The following is a 15,568-nucleotide window of genomic DNA, read 5'->3' as shown; positions in this document are numbered from 1 at the left end:
AAATTAGTTGGCATGTATTCACAGTTTTCAAGTTTGCTGAATTAAAAAAAATGTATGCATTTTAGTACATTTCTCGAAGTCACCTCATCTTTTGACTCTAATCTTTAAACACAAAATTTATACGAAACCCACAACATGAAACGTCATTCATAATTCTGTTGAGTCAAATCAGAACAATTCAGCCACTTCAAGCATTCAAGACTTGGTTTGACAGTCATCTCAAGTCAGAAGCATACAGGCACTCCATGAATGAGTCACCCCTACCCGTAATGTGTTTCTGATTCATTGTGATTTGCGAAATGCATGGTAATATTTAAAATGTGTCGGATTGTGTGTGAAGCTGTTCGGAGGATAATTGACTCCTTCAGTCACTCTCTGATCTGCTGTGAATCATCTGCAGCCATCTGACTTCCTGGAAGACTATTTCAGGAGTTTTTAAACTTTTCCACATTGGGGCTAACTAGGAGCCGCTTGAGTTCAGCTTGTACAAAACACCTTCTGACACAAAAATGTTCCAAATGTCCCGTCTTTCTGTATCAAGACCATGTTCTGCATTTGTGATGGGAAGTAACTTGTGAGGCATGCTGCAAACAGATTTTTATTTTTTTTAAGCGAGAACGAGGCCTTACTTTAACTTCAGCTGAGGATTGGCTCTCATTTCTGTAAAATACACAAGCAAAACGCTCTTCTGTATGTGTGTGCAACATTATCTTAACTCATTTATCTCGTTGCATGTTCTGGTGTTAAAACTTCTTAAGGACTCCTTAAGGATTTTGTTTTTACAAGCAAAAACCAGAAATAACCTGAAATTTTTTTTAGCTAAAAGGGCAGCGATGCACTCAGGTAAACATGCGCAAGAACAGTCTTTAATTATTACTTCTTTGAAAAAATGCGGTAATGGATGCATGTGCATCTCCTTCAAACACAAGTACAGACTTTTCAAGAACAAGAACTTAGTCCTTCTTTGTGCTTTTTGTGTTTATGTGACAATCCAGACATAAAGCTGAGATTTTAGGCCTTTAAATGCACACCTACTGCTCAAAAACACGAGTTACTATGAAGTTTCCAACCACCACGCTGATTACGCGTTTCTCTAATATTCACCTTTTTTGCAGAATATAACCCTCATCTGTTTCACACGTCATCTCCCACATCTCTCTTCCTCATTTGCCTTCGGGTCCTTCCTCTCCCTCCCCATCGGGTCCACAGCGGGTCAGACCGCTCTCGTGGTCCCATCAGTAGATTTCTTAGAAACCCTGAGGGATACGGAAGACATGATGTCTGATAACATCTCAGTTAGGGGCATAAAACCTTGTCTGATCCATAGCTCATATTGTGATTCCAAAGTTTGCTTTTGTACCCATTTTGTATGTGTGCAACGCTTCTGGTGCACATATGGAATCAAGTTCAAGTTCAAGTAGGTTTACTGACGTTCTCACCACATGCAGTACATGAGGTGGGACGAAATACACAGGGTCCCAGTTACATCCAACAGTAGCAAAAATATAAAGTGTAAAAAGAAACAGTACATAAGGATCTAAGATATACGCTAAATGAACATGTGGAGCGCGCTAAAAAGAAAAACGTCAAAAGAACGAGTTTGAATTCCAAGAATTTTATTTCAAGGAACTGGATCAGGACAAAAAACTGTAAAGAGCGCAAACTGACCTACTGCTGTACATAATGTAGTCAAGCTGGAGAAAATCTTATTACAACCACACTGAACAAGTGACACGGCACCTTCTGGGAGAGAATCCAAGCATATTTACATGAGTCTGTCAAATCAGGCGCAACACTCATATAGATTTCAGAAAAAAATCTAATAAACTGTGGCAAAGGCCTATTAAACAAGCAGCCAAGCGTGTCTTCTTAACAAAAGGCCACACAAAGCTGCCAGAATCCCAGACTGATTGGTTGAAATATAATACTAAAAAAATGTGCAAAACACATCAGAATTACTTTCCAGCCTCGAGTGTCATATCTATGTTCGGTGAGCCACGACAACAGAGGGAGAGACGTGGTGATTAAACACGTGCACCTGTAAGTATCTGTCTGATTGACCCTTCCATCTGACCTGTGCAAAGGGCATTAAAGAGAAAAACACACATGCATATGACGCGTGTCAACATTTTTGCCTCAGTTATTTTTAATGGTGTCCAGTCCGATTTTCAAGCCCTGGTGCTCCTGGGAAAATATGTAAATGGTAAATTGTACTTATATAGCACCTTTCTATCTTATCAAAGCAATTTACACTACAATCTGTGCCCTCATTTACCCATTCATACAGCGCTCTACTAGATCTATACCAAGCTAATTTGAATCTAAGACAAATCAGTGCTTTATCACATTCATACACTGATGGGACACACATCGGAGGCAATGAGTGGTTCAGAGTCTTGCCCAGGGACACTTCGGCATGTGACTGCTGGTGGAATCAAACCCCCAACTCTTGCAATGGAGGACGACTGCTCTAACCACTCAGCCACAGCCGCCCAATATGAAATATGAAATAAACACATGTATGAACAACCCGCCTATACACCTGGGTTCTCATGACAGCTCTTCTTCTTTGCCTTCGTTAATTTATTTATTTGCAGTTTTTCATTTATTTTATTTATAGCACTATTTCATATAAAGGTATAAAAAATAGATGAGGAAAAATACATTTTGAGGTTGAGAAATACCCAAAGTATGAGCCGACTCACTTCAAGCATTAAAAGATCTATTTCAAAGTCAAAAAGATATAAAGATTATTTCAAAGCAAATGCACGGAAATGTATAGTTTGTTCGTGTTTAATCAAAGCGTTATTGTAGACCACACTGTGAAAAGACGATGCACGGCGCCTCTCTTGTCTACGTTTTTTATTTTTATTTTTATTTTAGAAGAATCATAAGTGGAGGAAAAGAACAGAGCTACTTGAACCTTTCCAGTAAATCTGTTAAAGCATCCCTCTGAGAAGCTTGGAGACCAACGACGCAAAAGATTATTTTTTCTGAGACAAAACCTTTGAGGGACCGAACACTCGCCGTCCTTGACAAGCTGCGGCCGATGGAAAAGTTTTACAGTTTTAAGTTAAAACGCCCTGCAGGAGGGATTCGATGCTAAGCTTCGACAGCATGTGGTGGGAAAACCTACACACTTCTGCATGAGAGCCTTTTCTTCTCCATACGACACTCAGCAAACAAGAAGTGAAAACAATCAAAATATTCAAGCATCAGAAATCGGGAGTGGTTTGCGGGAAGTCGCACATCTTTTCAGAAAACGATCAGATTTACTTGGAACTGTAAGAGCCGAGGAGTAATCTGGAAGTGATGAAAACATTTCAAATTAAACAGGCTGGCACATGTTGAAACTGTCTGAAACAAAAAAAATAATAAAACCTCAAGTCCACCTTTGCAAGCGTTACTTCCCCACACAGACTGTTTTTGTGTTCCAGTTAATGAAGGTGTGACAGCTGTAGTAACTAAATGAGTCAAACACGAAAGAACACAAACCTCAGCTGGATGCAAAGCTGCTAAAGCTTTAGCATGTTTCTAAGAATCCTTTAAAACGCCTCTTCGAACGCCAATATGATGATATTTAATAGGTTTGTAGGCAAACAGAGGCTGAAACCGTCTGTAAACCAGTCTAGAATACGTTTAATTTTAAAATATTAGCGCATAAATCTGCTGACTGGACATTTTTTTCTGACTTGGCATGTTATAAACGGAGCTGAAAACAAAAATTTGAACACTGCCCCTCGTTTTTTAGCGTTTATTTTAAAAGTTTTACTTCCTTTCTTGAACAACTCTCACACTTAAGTAGGTTTCCTCCACTGACTTGTGCTCATTTTGCAGAGGAAGAGACACCAGGACGCTACAAAGTGACAAAAACTAGGTGCTCGTGCAGCAAAAAAAAAAAAAAATTGTTGCTGGGAATGTAGCGTGCTTAGACAGAATAACAGAAATGCAAATATACTACCAGGTCATCTTGGTGATCCTGCTCTTTTAAAATAAAAAATAAAAAATCTATTACATTTCTGGCCTTAGCATAAAAATACTCTGCAGATGCAGCTTTATTACACTTTCATCCCGTCAGCGGTCAAGTCTGCATCTTCTATTATTAACATTTCCATTAATTAACGTGATGACAAGCAGCAAAGATGCACTGACGTCTCAAGAGTGGCTTCATGTTGCAGCTTCTTCACGTGAGGCTCATTTTTTAGAGGTTTGCATAGTTTCACAGTTGCAGTTTAGGAACATTTCAACTGTTGCAATAAATGCAGTGACATATTGTTTTATACAGATCCATGCTGATTTGGAGCGTACAAAGACCAGAGAGAACGAGAGAGCGCCCTCTGATATATGAAGCGGTTTTTAAACTTTTACAATAAGCTTGAAAAACAGAAGATCTGAGATCATTTTGAGAATTTAAACCAGTCAAGGTAAAAGTCCTCACACCAGCAGCTGAAGAGAAATAGACAGCCATGGCCTGAGTTTGATGTTACATAATCACCATGGTGACCACTGATGGAGTTGCACTAAATACCAATTAATAAAAAAAAAATAACTTAAAGCGCTCTTTGGCTCCAAAATGCACGTCTTTTGCTTTCAGGATTAGTGGCACAATTGCTGAATATAAAGTGAGGCGTGGGGGGTTCGACAAGACTATTTCTGAGTAACAATTATGATTTTTGTGCAAAAACATCTGCGCCAGTCCAGAGACAGACAGACCCTTTAAACTCCACGCGCGCACATTTTCCGCCATAAGGATCAAAAAGCCGCTTGCGGCTAAAGCTGAACCGCCTTTGCGTCGCTGTGGGGTTGATAAACACGTACATCCGTTTTAAACAATAAAGCAAACAAAAGTTGGCACGGTTTGCACAGCATACTCACGCTCTCCGTTATCTCGGACGGGCACCCACCGCAGCACGACGACTAACCACCAAGTTGGACTTCGCATAACGGAAATGTGTCGAGAGGCAGCTAAAAAAAAGTAGCATCTAGACGTCGGAGAGGAGCAGAACAAAAGTGGACTTTAGCGGAAAAGGTGCAGTTTGAAAAGCCCTTCGCTTTCTCTCTCATGGTGACTGCACGCGCCCGGTCCTCGGAAACAGAAAGAGGAAAGAAAAACTTTCAAACACCAAGTTGACGCGGAAAAAAAAAAAAGAGGCTACCGCTCATTTCCGCTGTCATAAAAAAGTGCCTCCGTCCAAGAGTTAGCAGAAGCTCCGTCAAGACAGCGGAAGTGTAAAGTACTACTTCCGCTTATTATGTTTCAGAATAAGATACCAACGTGTGTCAAGTTTAGGTCATGCGCGGGAAGAAACACTAAAAAATGTTTTCGTGCCCTAATTTACTACTTAAGCGTATTGTCATCTACAAGTTTAGCACTGTATTTTAAAATTAAAATGTCTAAGTATCACATTATTATTATATTGGGGAAATCAGTCAAATATGTTTTAATGTAATGTATTTATATGTATTTTTTTGTTGTGTGCTTTACTTGTTTGTTTCTTCTGTGCAGTACCTTGTTGCTGTTTTAAATGCTTTATAAATAAAGTGGTATGGTTTTCATTCATTCAACCTTTATTTATACAGGTTAATCCCATTGAGCCTCGGGGACTCATTTACAAGAGAGACCTGATTTTAACAAAGAGTGATGACAGCAGTGGAACAACAAAGACAAAAATAGACAATCATAAAGGGTGCGTACAAATTTAGATTTTTTTTAAATACGTGAAAATAAAATGGCATTTAAAAGAAAACGTAACAACAACAAAAAGTTAGGTTGTAATGCGATGTAGAAAACTAAAAACAAGAAGAGTATGGTATTAAAGGGATGTCCCAGATCGGTGGCAGTTGGCAGAGAAAAACGTGAATTTCAAGATATATTAGAAGGGTTAAAAGAGAAAGGATTGTTATTGTAGATATACCTGCTCTAAAACATTAAATGTAGATAAGGAAGAAGAAAGATTACGTTATTTTAGGACATTTTTTTAACACAAATCTCCATCACAAAAAATAAATAAATAAATAAATACTTTATTCACTTACATTGCACTGCATTCTGATTCATTCTACCAGCATATGACACAATGTCCATTTGAACAATTCATACTTTTCCAGATAGATTTGCAAACATTTCAGTCAAATTTTGAGTAACAACAAAACATCATAACTTCCTATATATTTGTAGTACATGTACTTTACTTATGTGCATGTTTAAGTAAATGTTTCTTTTTTTCTCAATTAAAAAGTTAATATTTTACAAACAAGTAAGGAAGCAACTCAGTCTGGGATCTTTCACCCTAACTATTTTCTGCAGAAACATATTTTATATATCATTACTGGCCCCCAATATTTCTTACTATGGAGTGAGAACTGTATCTTACGGGATATCTTTATTAAAATAGCTGATTTTACATTGCAGTGAGGTCACCACACAGCTGAACATTTGAGGGTTTTGGTTAAGACTTCTCACTAGCTGAAGTTGAACAAGATGCGAATGTGTTTTACTTTGAAAGTCCAAGACAGGAAATGGATCTACTGCTGTTTTGCGCAGCAAACTGAAACACGAAGAACGGAATGTGCAAAATGCAGAAACTCTGCAAACCTAAACTACAAGCCTTACTGTCGATAATGGATGTATGTAACTGAATTGAAAGAGTTGTGTGATTTTGCTAGTACTTTGTGGCACAAAAAGGTCATAAAACACGATTAATTTTTCTTTATTTCCTCTGGCTCTCACTCTGGTCCTGGAGTGTCGCATCTCCTGCAACTCAAAACGAATCGACAATGACGTGTGATGGATGTATTTACGCTTTAACAACGAGAAAATGTGGCCACGCCTTCAATAATTAAAGTCTTTTTAAGTTTTGGTTCCTTGTGTGTTGTGTGGATTGTTTACACAGGGAACGTCTACCTGTCTCAACAGGTGTGAAGCGCTGATAGCCACGAGGTCAAAGGGTAAATGTATAGTTGTTGCACAGCGACACCCTGTGGCGATAAAGCGGCATTACACCAGGAGGGTCCGCAAATTAAGGCTCCGTGGCTTTTTGTAACTTTGACCAACAAGAAGTAGAATGGGAAAAAAAGGAAATTTAGTTTGGAACCACAACAAGAAAAGCTAATTTTGAATAAATAAAATAAAAACCTGAGCATACTGATTATTTTAAGATAACAAACATATCAATCTATAGTTTGTCAGCCACTTTAATTTAACTCCCAGCCATAGTTTTCTTTTTCTCTGACATCAAAATTTCAGAGAAATTAATTAAAAATTATTTGGATTTAGGCGTTCTACAAAAATATGACAAGTTATTCAGACAACAATGAGAATTAATCTTAAAGGCCAGTCATTCATAAACTCATGAAAAGTGTAAGTAAATGAATATAGAGAAAATAGAAATCTTTAGTACAATAACTACTATTTTGCTAATTCATATTTTCAGTATTTCTTATTGTACTTTAACTACCTCTTTATATATATATATATATATATATATATATATATATATATATATATATGTGTGTGTGTGTGTGCTTTGTTGTTGTTTTTTTATGTGTATGTTTTGTAAATGAAAGCAGCAAGCATCTACTGAATTTCTTTTGGGATAAAGTTGTCTTACCTTAAAAATTAATTCAATCACCAATTCCAGCAAACTATCCTAATATTTATATTTAAACTACCAGGACGCACATGTAAGCTTTATTATACTTACTTGCTATATTAACTTTCTACAAATATAATACGGGCTCTTACAGGCTTCCATAACTCAAGTGGTTAAATTTGATCAAATGGGGCGATAAATAAAGGGTTTTCTTGTCTAGATAAAAGCTAGTTTTTTCCCTCTGTCCTAAAATGTAAAAATACTGATAAATTTCAAAGTTTATTTTAGTTCCTTAATTTCAGATTGTTACAAAGTAGGTTTTTTTATGTGTAATATATAGCTACATCTTCATGTAAAGCTGCAATATTCTTTTTTTTACTTTCTTTCAATCTTATAGGTTTTTTTAGCGCAGGACAATTTTTATTTTATTTGGGGGGGGGGGGGGCACGTTTGATGTAAAGTCTATTTAGACGGAAAGAGATACTCAAACAGATTATACGCACTATAAAACTCACACACCTAAAAAAAAAATCACCTAAGCCAGCAATATTTAGCTAAAGGCTATTCGGCTAAATTGCTCAGGGGCACACTCACTGAAAGCCAACATCTGGCAGTAAAATCACAATTTCAATTTTAGTTTTATTTTAAATGAAATCACTGGCAGGTGGACTAAAGATCATCTACAGTATATACCGTAACAGGATTAACTTTTTTTTAATGTTTCTCCCACTAGTTTCTATTTTCTGATTTAAAATCCAGTTTTATTAAATTAACATTAATGGTCTGGACTGAGATCACCTGCTGTCCAGATGTGGCCCCCTGACTGACAGCCCTGGCTTAGATTAATTACACTCAGACCTTTATAATATAAAAATGTTTATTGAGTTGTTCACACAAAACACATATTGCTGCGTACCGTAGCAGAACATTGCATTATTACTTGTTCCTGTAATGCTCTCAGTGTGTATTAGAACACTGAAATATGCTACTAGAATTATATTTATTTATTTAAAAAAATGTTAATTGTGCATTTTTCATTTGCTGCTTTGGAAAAAAATTATGAAATGAACATATATTCACAGTTTCCTTAAGCCTGATAACAACGGCAGTTTGAAAAAAAAAAAAAAAAACCCAGCAAGAATACATTTAGATTTCTTTAAATCATTCATGTTGATAGTAGTGTTGATACTAGAAAGTTCCTGGAGAAACTTAGACGGGGACAGCAGCGTGGCGGCCATTTTAGAGTTCCGTCAGGTGTTTTGAATAAGAAAAATGGCGTATTTGTTTGCGAATTATGTCGCACTCAATAACGACAATAAAAGTAATAACACACATCACGATGCCGAGCTGGTCGTTTTGATACAAGATTTGTGGGGGTACACGTTGTGGTTCGGGCCACATTAATGTTGACAGAAGAGTAAGATATAAAGTTAAGAAACCCTTGTCAGGTGGATAATAATAGGCGGCTGCTGCTCTAGGCAGACTCCAATTGGCATTTTAAACAGCAGTAAACTGTTGTCGCTGCACAAACTGTGTTTAACATGCAAGATAGCGCTGATTAAAAGCTGCAGTCATTGTCAAAAAAATGTGATTGCACCGAAGTGATCCTTTGGCAAGAAGTGGAGGACATGAAAAACAATTGATAAACAAAAACAAAATCAACGTGGTCATGCAGTAACAGCGTCAAACGCACAGTTCTAAGAAAAACATACACAACTTACTCATCAGCCTTAAGACATATCTATGTAAGCAGAATACTTTTTAGATTGCGAGGATTGATACTTTTAATTTCCAACATGGAATAGCAAATATTCAAACCTAAAACAACACGGTTAGATGTTCTAAAACTGTACAGATGTGTGCTTTTTTCCCCCTTCAGTAACATACAGGTTAAAATAATGTAAAAAAAAAAAATCTAAATGTACGAGTGGTTTCATTAAAATGATTGTATAAAATATTATAAATGCGATACAGTGGCACGAGTTGACAAACCACCTCTTTTCAAGGAAGTCAAGATTTAAATAAGAACTAAGTAACGAGTGCTCTTTTGACACGGCAGCATCTGCTGGCTAACAGCTAAAAATAAAGGATGTCTCTTTTGAGAGGCACCATCAGCCGGATGCTCTGATTTTAGCAACCACAAGGACCCTCAGGTGGACAGCAGACACCACTTCAGTCTAGATGTTAAGTTGGTTTTAATTGTCCGACAGCACCAACAATGAGCAACAACAACCTGAGTCAGGTACATTTACCTTCTCTATAATCAGTAACTGGGAGTCTTTCAATTAAAAAATGTACTTAGCTGAGGTTTTGTTATTAATACGTAGACAACTGTATGCATAATATAGAGTTTTAATTAAAATACTCCAAATTGATCGCATGAGTAAAAGTGGCAGCTTGAAGTGCAGAAAAGCTAAACATTGGCAATAATTGGTTTTTTTTTTTTTAATAAATGAAATATTTTATATGACCACTGGAGGCTTAGCTCCTGTAAGGAAAATATATATATTTTTTTTTTACAGATGACCATTTTAATATAGTACAGTGTTATTATTATTTGTAAGTATTATTAAAAAGTGTGAAAACAGCCAACTTTGTTTCTTTAGATTGGGAAAAACAAGACTGACTGATTCACCAGTGCCACTCGAGATGTGAACGTGGTCTCAAAACATTTGCCTTTTTAACTGTAAGACTGAGATTTGCAGTCGTGAGTTTTTGTCTGGTCGTTTTCAGAAAGCACTGCTGAATGATCAGAAAGGAACGGAAGGAGAGATTACTGGCTCTGCAGCCACTGCGCTCTCAGTTCCTCGACCTCTCTGCCGTACCAGTCGTGGAGTTTGGCGAAGTAGCCGGTGTCAGGGGAGACCGAGCTCTCCAGCGACGCTCCGATCCTACGCGGTGGCACCGGCGGAGCCCTCACTCCATCTGCCCCGCAGCCAGTTCCATTCCCAGAGTCAGCGTTGCCTTCCCAGGCGATGCAGGACGACACCCCCTCAGAGGAGCCGTTAGCCAAGGCAGCTGGTGGTTTACTCCACGCTACTCCGTTCTCCCTGGAGCTCCCAGAGGAAAACTGCACCTCATCCTGGAGGCTTTTCTGGGCAGAGAAGATGGCTGTCATTGAAGGGGCACTTGATGATGATGATAGGGAAGATGAAGATGACGAGGAAGAAGATGATCCAGACTTGGACCGTGCTATCTGATTTCTCCGGGTAGATTTGGGCCTGCCCTGCGGACCTCCTGCAGCCTCCTGGATCTCTTCCAGCTGCCTCTCCAGCTCCTTCACCACCAGCCTCATGTAGTCGAAGCTGGCCCTCGACAGCGCCTTCACCCACGACTCCATGGCTGCGTGGTTCTCAGCCGCCATCTTGTACACCCGCGCCTTGGCAAAGTCGAACTTGATAGCGAAGGCGAACTCCTCGGCTGATTCACACAGCTCCACTGTGCACCCTTCAAGAACGATGACTCCGATAGGCTCTCGGCTGTCACGCTCCTCAAAGTAGAAGAGCATGTTGCCCTTCAGGATGAACCAGCGCCGGTGGTAAGCGGTGTTGCGCTCACCCTTCTTGAACAGGAAGCCCGTTTTGTCCGGCGGTGTGTCACAGGTGGCATAGTGAGCCACACTGCGCTCATTCAGCTTCATCTTCTCCCCTACAAGTTTACCTGAAAAACATCAAAAACTGTCAATGATCAAAGTCATAACTGGGGTTAGCTCAAAGCTACTCGTTGCAAACTATGACATCAATGCAGGTTTGCGCTGAAGGTAAACAAACCACTCGGTTGAATCTGTTGAAAACCCTGTGGAGGCTTGAGTTGACTTACATTAGACTGGCTGTGGTCAGTTATATTTTACACACTGCTTTTGTTTTTAAGAACAGGCAAAATACACGCCACTTTCAATTTCATTTAAAGTGAGTTGGTTTTAAACCTATGTGACTCCACATCTGAGAGCAAATACATTGAAGTTTCCCAATTTTGTAGAATTGCGTCGCTCGTGGTGGCTGCATGTTGGATTCATTCATTTATTCTGAATTAATGCTTTTGAAAACTTTAATTCCTCTATTTTCTGGATATAAATCACTTTTTTCGGATGATTATCTCCTCTGGTATCGGATGCTGCACAGCTGGAAGGCTTTTTACTGAAACCTTTTTACTTTTGGGCATTTGTTATGACGTGTAACCATGGCAACAAGGTGTTTTTTTTTTTTTTAACAACCAGGAGCAGCTGATTAACATTGCAAAAGCTCAAATACCTCAACTACAGCCCCAAATCCCAAATGAGTTGAAAAGGAGGCACCGGGATCATCCCCCGGCGCCTTCAGCTGTCTGTTCGTGACGACGAGGAGCTCGGCAGACTGCTGGATGGAGTGACCATCGCTCAGGGAGGAATTCTGCACGGCATGCAGGAAGTCCTGCTGCTCAGGAGGACCGAGAGGCCCGTCGGCTCTGACAGCAAGCTGGATCCAGGTGGACGGATCAGTATCTGTGGCCAGATTCTTCAGATTCGCTGCAGGAAATCCTTCCTGCCCACAGCTATCAGCATTTATAACTCTTGAATGGAACCAGGATGATGAGCTACGACAACACTTAATTTGCCTTTGGGATTAATAAAAGTATTTTTGAATTGAATTGAACTTCACCTTAAACAACTTCCACAGAGGCCACCATTTTTTGACCTATCCAGTCACTTTTGTTCATTTCCATAGGTAAACAAGGCAGATGGCAGCCAATCACAAATTTTAAATTTAGGGGCACATTAACAATCAGTTTGAGAAATGTTGCTTCTTGCTTTATGAATTTATTTTTTAGACCTTAAAATCCCTACGGATGCCATATAAGTCTGCAGCTTCTTCTTCCAGCATGGCTGTACAGTCCAAAGGTTTGACGTGTTCCAGGTGTTAGAAAATAACCAGACTCTGCTTTAAACCTTCGCCGCATCTGCTAGTCTCCTCCCCAATGGAATACGATGCCAAACGGTGTTTTTAATTTCATTTCAGCAGCCACACACAGTCCGAGACATATTTGAAGCAGCCACTTTAAAGGGTTTGTTTTACAAGTTCAGCTCAGACGTTCCTGTTCAGTTTGCTTCTAATCCCATTTCCCTTGTGTAAATGTTCCCTGGTGTAACCTATTAAACTAGTGTTAAGAAGTGTTGTAATGTAACAAAGCAGGAATACTTTGTTACTATAATTAAGTAGAATGTTGACGTATCTTTACTTTACATTGTTATTTACATTTCTAACTACTTTCACTTTTACTCCAATACATTTCCCTTAACCATCTTAGTTGCTCGTTCCTACAATATAAAATTTGAAGAAATCTGATTGGGCAATGCCTGTTTGTTCTCCCAGTCTGTGACTTCACGCGGCCCCTTCTCTCCCCCTCACTGACACTCTCCCTCACAAACCCAGCCTCTCCCCCGCCGCTTGTGTGAAAACTGCGGTTCTCGCTGTGAACAAGCCAGATGCATATGCAGATATCAAATGTTACGATAGATCTCGCAGTGGAGCCACTGTAAATTCCTGATAGGTGTGAAAATGACGGTAGCTGCTAAAAAGGAGAGGATTGGTGTTCTCCAGGACGTTAACTGCTTTAGAGCAGCAAGGTGAAGTTGTCGGGCCGCTAGTCTTCCCATTAAAGAACACGGAAACAGATATCCAGTTTAGGGTGATTTATTTGCTGTGTTTCTTCTGGTATTTACACACAGCAGTAAACCAGTAAAGCACAAACAAGCTTGAACAACAAGGCTCCATCCGTGTCAGGAGAGAGAAAAAAAAAACAACCTCCAACTGAACAAGGCACTTTACACAGAGCGGTGCATTCACTAGCACTGGAAAAGCCACGATGCATTCAAGAGCATAGGAACTATTAAATTCAGTAAGAAACAAGCCATAACCAAACAGAGCCTAGCTCAGTAAATAAGCCAACTACACAACAATGTGGACTTTCTAACAGCTTTGTTAATAAAGGTTAATAAAGGTTGAATGAATATACTTCACTAGAATCAGACTTTTTAAAGAGCAATCTTTCATTGTTCAGTTCAAACTATCCAAGTTTTTATCATTGCACCCAATACATTTTGTTTTGGAAATTCTAACCATTCACTTTTACTTAATACTCTAAGTACAATTTTTATGAGAACTTTACTTTTGATACTTAAGTACATTAAATGACTTTTACTCAAGTAATAATTTTAAAGGAGACTTTAACTTTTACCAAAGTAACTTTACGGTAAGGTACTTGTACTTTCACTGAAGTGTCACTTTGAGGTACTTTATACAACGCTGGTGTTAAGAAGTGCTGCAGCCATCATCATCATCACCCTACCTGGGTACAAAGGTGTCAGTGAAGTCATAAAGGAGGTTGTTGCTTACGTGTTTATCTCGGACACAGATGACATCCATCCACTGCTCCCAGCACATCTGGATCCCCCACCTCCTCAAAGAAAACAGAGCTGTGATCACTGTTGACACCAGTTTTCACTCACCTGGCTGCGTTTAGGACAAGAAGTGTCAGACATATTAAAGCTGTAGCTGCTTCCCCACCAACCTCTGACCGTGTCTGAAATGATTCAGCCTCCAGATAAGTCACAAGCTTTTTACACATCAGCACTTTCCGAGAACTCATTTCCGCCAACCAGTTTTATTAACTATTAAAAAAAAAAAAAAAAACCCCACCAAAACAGAAGTAGCTGTTCCGCGTAAAAAAAAAAAATAAAAAAAACCCGTCTGCCCCGTGCCAACCGAGCTATTTTAGCTGGTTGGACACAAACCTGCACCCAGCTTCGGTATTCTCTTTACCGCTCGACACGTAAATGATATTTAAAAAGCAGACTGAGAACAAACCGAGTGTACCTGCGAATGCAACGACTCTTTCAGCCCTGCTTTATAATCTCCCGTTTTTTTATTGTTTTTTTACTTCGACTTCTTTATCCTTTTTTTTCTTTTTTCCTCTATCACGTGACTGAAAAGGATGCGCTTGCTGTGTGTTAAGCGAACAGTTTAAGTGGGCGGGGTCATCCGCAGAACTCCACTGCCGTCGGGGTAACGCGTCAAATGTCCGGATAAGCGGTAACTTAAAACAATGCGCACCTCGTATTTTTTTGCCCTTGGAAAAATGTGTTTCCTGGAACAGCTGTCCGCTCCTACACCTTCAAGGAAAAAGCGTCAGTGGAGTGTTGACCACTGGGTTGGAGCTATTTTTGTGGCCATATCAGCTTATTTTAACTATTAAAAACATAACTTTTAAACAAAATCTGTATTCCTACTCTGTGAAGCCTGCTCTGTCACAGTTTGCTTTCTTTTAATCAACCATTTTAGCACAAACCACAAGAGGATCCGAAATGTTCCTCTATTTAAACAAAAAAACAAACAAACAAAAAAACGGACGTACATTATAGTTTTTCCAGAGTCATACTGATGAGAGAAAGGATGAATATAGAGAATATCAGCAAGCCAAATAGCAAATATGAAGCAGTATAAAAACAAGATGCAGCTAGATTGGTAAAAAAAAAAAAAAAAAAAAATTTAAATATGTGACAAAGAAAAAAATGACACTGCCTGATTGTTTGCTACCTAATAAGTTGTTTGATATGATTTACATTTGTAAATTGTTTTGCTTATGGGCTATCCCTATACAAGCGGTGCGAGAGTTTGGTTCACATTGCCGGTAGTAAGTCAGACCCCTTCAAGGTGGGAGATGGACTCTGCCAGGGCTGCCCGTTGTCACCGATTCTGTTCATAACATCATTTCTAGGTGCAGCCAGGGGGCGGAGGGATTCTGGTTCGGCGGCCTCATGATTCCAACTCTGCTCTTTGCAGATGATGTTGTCCTGTTGGCATCATCATGCTGTGATCTCACTGGAGCTGTTCGCAGCCGAGTGTGAAGCAGCTCGGATGAAAATCAGCACCTCCAAATCTGAGGCCATGGTCCTCAGTCAGAAAAGGGTGGATTGCTCTCTTCAGGTCGAGGGTGAGGTT

General features: G+C 39.2%; 2 protein-coding genes across 3 annotated transcripts in view; both read right to left on the bottom strand.

Moving 5' to 3' along the window:
- sh2b3 (SH2B adaptor protein 3) overlaps positions 1-4,908 on the bottom strand; it is a 51,447-nt gene extending 46,539 nt beyond the window's left edge. Inside the window, exon 1 of the mRNA XM_037680312.1 lies at positions 4,876-4,908. The gene's annotated coding sequence lies outside the window, so the exon portion shown is untranslated. The remainder of the gene's footprint in view (positions 1-4,875) is intronic.
- A 5,362-nt stretch (positions 4,909-10,270) lies between these two features.
- pheta1 (PH domain containing endocytic trafficking adaptor 1) lies at positions 10,271-14,575 on the bottom strand. 2 transcript variants are annotated; one of them, XM_037680310.1, is made up of 3 exons: positions 14,444-14,575; positions 13,964-14,080; positions 10,271-11,252 (listed from the first exon to the last, which is right to left on the bottom strand). In XM_037680310.1, exon 3 carries the CDS (start codon positions 11,230-11,232, stop codon positions 10,366-10,368), a length of 867 nt encoding a protein of 288 aa, XP_037536238.1. In that variant the 5' UTR covers positions 11,233-11,252; positions 13,964-14,080; positions 14,444-14,575; the 3' UTR covers positions 10,271-10,365. The 2 variants fall into 2 exon arrangements, with proteins under 2 accessions (XP_037536238.1, XP_037536239.1); XM_037680311.1 differs by having other exon boundaries at positions 13,964-14,024.
- Positions 14,576-15,568: the final 993 nt, after the last annotated feature.

The sequence above is a fragment of the Nematolebias whitei genome, chromosome 8 (genome assembly GCF_014905685.2).
Source record: "Nematolebias whitei isolate Nwh7 chromosome 8, NemWhi1, whole genome shotgun sequence".
NCBI lineage: Eukaryota > Metazoa > Chordata > Actinopteri > Cyprinodontiformes > Rivulidae > Nematolebias > Nematolebias whitei.
Note: the sequence above shows the minus strand (reverse complement) of the source record. Positions and strands in the feature narration are given on the sequence as shown.

Coding starts and splice junctions, on each gene's coding strand:
- pheta1 (XM_037680310.1), bottom strand. CDS start 11,232: ATGAAGCTGAATGAGCGCAGTGTGGCTCACTATGCCACCTGTGACACA.